The sequence below is a fragment of the Marmota marmota genome, unplaced genomic scaffold (assembly GCF_001458135.2).
Source record: "Marmota marmota marmota unplaced genomic scaffold, marMar, whole genome shotgun sequence".
Taxonomy (NCBI): Eukaryota; Metazoa; Chordata; class Mammalia; order Rodentia; family Sciuridae; genus Marmota; species Marmota marmota.
In genome coordinates, this window is record NW_026000037.1 from 45109855 (window position 1) to 45116363 (window position 6509).

Consider the following 6509-nt stretch of genomic DNA (forward strand, 5'->3'; position numbering starts at 1 on the left):
TTACTTTGCACTAATAATTCTTATTCCAATTACTTGACTTTCCTTTTTTGATTTTTTTTTTTTTGGTGGTGGGGGGGGTGTCAGCTCTCAACTGTATCCGCCCCTTCCCTGGAGCCCATAAGTAGGATTCTGTTCCTCACCATTGAGGAGAGGGAAAGGAACACAGGTGAAAGATTTGCCCTGAATCCCACCCTCCAACTTCTTTCCTTTCTAGGTTTCCCGGAAAATAGTCTTCAGAATATTCTCCATTCCTACATACACTGTTGGCTCTTTTTTGTTGTGCTATAGCCCTGTCCCTTCCCTACCTGTGAAACTGCAGTCTCGTGGCTCTGGCCTTTGATGGTCACTGCCAGAGAGATCTCTTACATTAGAGATTTTTTTTTTTAATTGTAAAAGAATTTTCAGAATTTAAAGCTTTTCTAGTTCCAAAATTGCCCCCCATTTGTTGTTAATTATGCAACCAAGCACATTTTTTTAATTTAAAAAACTTGCAATCTTTTAATTCATATTCTTTTCTTTTAAAATTTTTGTTCTTTTATAAAATTAAGTATTAATATTATGATTCATAATTTGGCATTTGTCAATTAACCCTTTCATGTGTTTCATTTTATAAATTCATAAATTTCACAGAAGCTCCAAAGGTAATTTTTTCCAGTAGTAGTAGTAGAAGGAGGAGGAGGAGGAGGAGGAGGACTTTAACAATTCTGTGAAACCTATGTAAACTTACCTTTGTTTGAGGGATAAGGGGGGGCACCCACATATTAAAAGAAATAACAGATACATCTGCCTTCAAAAATTCCATATTCTATACTGTATTAAATCCTTGAGGCAGACTGATAAAAATGCCCCCCCCCCAAAAAGATATATTTACTTCTTATTTCCAGGACCTGTTAATATTACCTGATGTAGCAAAAGACTGGATATGATCATTTGTGCCAAAGAAATATAATTGAGTATTAGATAAACAGAAACTAGAAGAATTTTAGTATCATGTAAGAAAAAGTATAGATTATCCTGAAGATATTGTTGGTAGGAAAATGGATGCTAAATATGCTACTCGTGTGGGCTCAGAAGGAAATAAGGAAGTTTCTATTATCTCTGTGAATATGAACTATGAGCATTGTAAGTGCTTCTTGCTATGGCTCAAAAAGAAATATGGAACAAATTATTGGGAACTGGAGGAAAGACAAGGTGTGTTAAGTAGTGACAGCAAGCCTGAATAAATTGTGCCTATCCTGTGAAAATTAGCAGAACTTGCAAGTGATAAATATTTTAGCTAAGGAGAGTACCAAGCAAAGTGTTCAAGGTATGACCTGTGTCTTTTTTTCTGTCCATAGTAAAATGTGGGAGGAAAGAGATGAATTGAGGAAGGAAGTGTTGAGCAGAATTCTTATTAATTTGCTATATACAGCAGCCACAAGAAACTAATATGGCACTTAAGTGAGGTCAGGGATATCTTATATTATTCAGATTGCCAATTCATAGATATTTTGTATAGAATAAGGTTAAAATTAGTTTAGACAGTCTGCTGTTTTATGTTAACACTAGATACTTGATTATGAGGTCAAGATACCTGATTAAAATGTTATTTTGATTTTACACCACTTGAAAATTTAGCACCAGTGTTAAACCCTCCATTTAACTCTAAGATCAGTCATAAACAATACAGAGAATAAATCAATTTTTAGATTAGAACATAAGTGCCCCAACTGGCCTATCAATGCCTTTTGAGTTCTTATTCTGTTCCTTGTTATTTTTCATGTAGTTTTGTTTATTGTTTTTTAAGACACAGATTGTCAGACACTATGCAAACATTCTGAATTGGTTTTCTGAGGTTGTGGACTGGATAGGTACATTTTCCTAAGGCTTTGTTGGTTATTATGATACCCAGCCATTGATATTACAGGGCATAGCTGGATTTGCCACCCATCTCTTGAACACATGCTGTGAGTCAGATATATACCAGAGGAGTTTTACATAATACATGTATTTAATCTTACAGCAAGCAGATTTTAATTCTATGCTTCATAGTTGGCAAACTAAGGTTTAAAGAAATTATGTGACTTCATAAAGCCAATAATTAGGGAGAACTGGTATTTGAGTACATATTCATCTAATTCCCAAACCCATACACTTACTACAGAAAAACCAGCATAGAGCAGTAGAATGAGAACCATTTGTTCACATTGCCATATGCATTCTAGATGAATGATACCAGGTGAGTCATTTAACTTCTCACTCTTCATTTTTTTCTATTTGAGGAAGTATCGAATAATATTTATCTCAAGCAACTGTCACACATAATTAACTAATAATTTACATGCACATAATAGTATTTTCTTAGCTATCTAAGTGTCATGCCAATGTGGTTTGTTCTATTATGATTTTTACTCTTATCTATTTGTCATTTATCAAATAAACAAAGTATAATTATGTTATTCAATAGAGGCATCAGTTCTCAAGAATGTCACATCTATAAGCAGCTGCTTTTATTGTAGACTTAAGACTTTCTGAGTGGTTGCTTCTGGAGCCAGACTGGACTAGAGTTTCAGTCCCAGCTCTGCCATTTACTGACTGGTGTCATCATAAACTAGTTTCTCCATGATTTCAGTCATTCATGTGTAAAATGGGAAGAGATGACAGTAGAGGTTTAAATCAAAATGAGGCACAGTGTTTATACTATTTATCTATGATCATCATTAATTATTACTAAGAGGAATTGTGTTGGTGGGATGGCAAATGCTCTTTGTGAGGCTCCACTGGGTGCCTTCTTGTAAGGAGTAACAGGTTGGACCTAGAACAGTGCCAGCAATGGAGCAGGATAAACTGCAGAGCATGGAAAAGACCCGAGACCAGTGGCAAACCACCATTTCCCATCCAGCCTGCTCTCATTTCTATGCCAACAATGTAACTTCAACTATGTCTACTCTGTAGCAAAGTATGAGCAAGGACTCTCCAGATACAGAGGGAAGCTGGAACATCATAATTGTTTGGTACATAAACATCATACCATAAACGCATTTACATGCCAAGTGGAAGAAAGAACATTCCTTTTGGCATTTGGCAGATGGCCAGTTACAAGGGTAATCATAAACTACTTAGCAACATCAAAAACCTTGAAATGCTCTATTCTGGTATATAATTTAATAATGATCACAACACTAGATTTAGTGAATTCCTGTACCAGGAACTATGCTAGCTCTGAACCATCATCACCAATTTATGAAACTTTGAATGACCATTATCTCACTTTGCAGATGAGGAAATGGAGGCACAAAAGCTTAAGGAAGATATGAATGGCCTCTGTGTTCTCTGCCTCTTGCCTTCACAGGAAGCGCTACCGGCTTGCATTACTAGTTCTTTACAGCAACTACTGCTACTGGTTACTGGTTATTTTGCTGCTTCTCTTTTATTTTGCATGTACCCCTTCCCCAAGAAAAGACACTTGCTAAAATGATTGTTTATTTATATGTAAATATATATGTGTATAAATTGTGCGTGTGTGTGCGTGTGTGTGTTGTGGTGATATTCTCAAACCATCTTATGGATCTCATCTCTATACTTTGCTTCTATTCTGACCCAGGTGTGCAGAACAACTAGTTCACGATAACCTCCCAACTACCAGTGTGATAATGTGCTTCGTGGATGAGGTGTGGTCCACTCTCCTGAGATCCGTTCACAGTGTCCTCAACCGCTCTCCTCCACACCTCATCAAGGAGATTGTGCTGGTTGATGACTTTAGCACCAAAGGTACTAAACTATTCAAGATTTCTTCTGAAATGTCGACATTTGGTGGGAGGCTATAGTAGGTTGGATAGCAAAATTACTGTTAATTTGATAAAATTCATAAAATTCTAAATCGTTGTTTCATGTGGAGACTTAGAGGCATGAGTTTAAGCATCTGTAGGACCTGAACTCATCTGGAACTTTGTTCAGCTACCTACTTCAGGCTCTCCTCACCTATGACTCCCCTACACACATAGAAGTGATTTTACAACTACAGCTCTCTGAAGATGCACACTTTGAATATCAGAGTCCAGAAATGTTCCCTACAATTGTACAAGACTTTCTTCATAGAATCTAATGAGCAAAAGTCCCATGTTAATAGAATAACTTTCCTATTGGTGTTAACTAGAATTAAGTTCTGTGGAAAGCAAAGAAATGGAGATCCTGTTCTTCTTCCTCAGGGCAGATTATGTGTCAAGTTAATGGTGCCAAAAATTCATTTCCAGTGGGACCAGAGAGATGTGGTTTCAACAGAGTTCAAAAACAGAGTCCACTGCAGTCTTTACATTTGTTGTTGTTTATTATAATGAAGAATTTCACTCTTGGGGTTTTCAAACAATTTGTGTATATGAGTGGTCTCACAGGTTCAATTATTGCCACATTATAAATTCCAAAAACACAGCCCATTTCATTAAATTTTAGAAAATAGCAAAGAGATGACAGTGTTTCTAGAACAGTTTAGCCTTAATCACACCAAGCTCAAGAAGCAATGTGATGCCCCAGGAAAACTGGTTGAAACTTTAAGAAGTGGCCTTGAAACATAAACAGAATATGGTATCTAGATACTAAGCAGTAAAAAGTTCCTTTCTGAAAGGTAGGTCCAGATTTTGTGGTACCTGGAATTTACACAGTTCTCAGGGTCCTCCTTCAGAAAAAATAATACAAAATTCTTAGGAAAATGATCTGCAAAATATTCCTGGAAGGCATTCTTGCTTGGTACAGCTGTCAATAGCTTCATTGTACCCAGAAGTGACTGCAAACCACATATCTTTAAAATATCCAAAAATGTTCCTTTAGCTGGATCCCCCAATGAATATCTAAAAAGAGAAAAAAAATGCCTGACTGAGGGAATATCTGTGCAGGAAGGACAGTGGTGGCAAATGATGGTAGCCCCACCAGCTTCTTTTGCAAAATTTCCAGTTTGCATACATTGCTTAAATTCTCTCCTGCTGTTGGAGAAATCCAGAGGCTTATAATATTGAACAAGAAAATGATATCAGAAAATAAAACTTTGCAAGAAAATTATGTCAGAAAATAAAACTTTAACCCAAACAGTAAAATTTAGTGACCATAATAATCTCAGTTTTTGGAATTTGACATTACAGAGGCAATCTGGGTGCAGACCCAGTTACAAAGTTAATGTTTCTCCTTGTATGTCCTTACTCTTATGTAGACTACCTAAAAGATAATTTGGATAAATACATGTCTCAGTTTCCAAAAGTTCGGATTCTTCACCTCAAGGAAAGACATGGCTTAATACGAGCCAGGCTGGCAGGAGCACAGAATGCAACAGGTAAGAAACTACTCTATTTATTTATTTATTTGGTTTTCATTGTATTTTTGCTTTAATTTAAAATATTTTCAAGCATACAGGAAATTCAGAAGAATAATACATTGAACATTCACATATCCATCACTCAATTCTACCAATGTTTAACCTTTTGGAATATGTGGATTATGCACTAAACAGACAAAGACCCAGAAAGATGAGCACATATGCACACAAGCATGAACACACACACACACATACACACACACATACATACACACACACACAACTTTTTGAAACTTTATAAAGAAATTTACAGACAACATGATACTGTACCACTAAGTATTTCAATGGGCATTGCTGAAGAATAGGAATATTCTCTTAAATAAGTATAACTTTTATACCTAAATAATGCCTAATACTTGTAAATGCTATTTTTGAATTTTCTCATTGCTCTCAAACATTTTTTTAATTCAGGATCTAATTAAGTTTCATACACTGTATTACTTGGTCTCCTTAGTCTATCAATCTAGAATACTCAGTGCCATCTTTTGTACTAAAAATAGTATTTTTTAAAAAATAGTCCAGGGTATTTGTTTATACTATTTTCTGTGTTCTGAAATTTTCTATTTCCTCATATTACCTACAGAGTTAAATGTTACAGGCTAAATGTTTTTGTATGAGTAATATATAGAATTCTACTATTAGGTGATAAGAATTGTGTACTTCTTACTGCTTCATATGAAAAGGCACATAATGTCAGATTGTCCCACTGTCACTGATACTAATTTTGAAAACAGTTAAGAAGTTGACAGCTTGATATTTCCCTTGGGGGTAAAAAGTTGCTTGGGGGTTAATACTTTGATCCGTGAGAATGTGCTGATTTCTTTGAGGTTTCACACAATGGTTCAGGATACACTGATGATCCTTGCTTGAACCAATTATACTGAGCTGCAACATCATTTTCTATAATTTCTTCCTCTTATTTTACCTGACAGTATTTGTAATAAAGAATTATGTCTCAGTCCTGGCCCTCTCCCTGTCCCTCCCTTTTTATCTCTTCCTCCTTCTTTGTCTTCTACCCTCTCTCCTATCTTCTCTCCTCCTAATATATCCTCCATCACTACACTATGAATTTGTGGCTTTTAAAAATTCAATGTATATATTGCACCTTATTCCTTTTTTTCTTTTTCTTTCTTTCTTTTTTTTTTTTTTTTTTTTTTTTTTTTTTTTT

General features: G+C 35.4%; 1 protein-coding gene across 1 annotated transcript in view; it reads left to right on the forward strand.

Annotated features, from left to right (window-relative positions):
- The window catches only part of Galnt5 (polypeptide N-acetylgalactosaminyltransferase 5), a 46381-nt gene that overhangs the window by 12052 nt on the left and 27820 nt on the right, over positions 1-6509 (forward strand). The window contains exons 2-3 of the mRNA XM_048811962.1: positions 3584-3750; positions 5180-5331. Coding sequence (XP_048667919.1) covers positions 3584-3750; positions 5180-5331 — 319 coding nt within the window. The remainder of the gene's footprint in view (positions 1-3583; positions 3751-5179; positions 5332-6509) is intronic.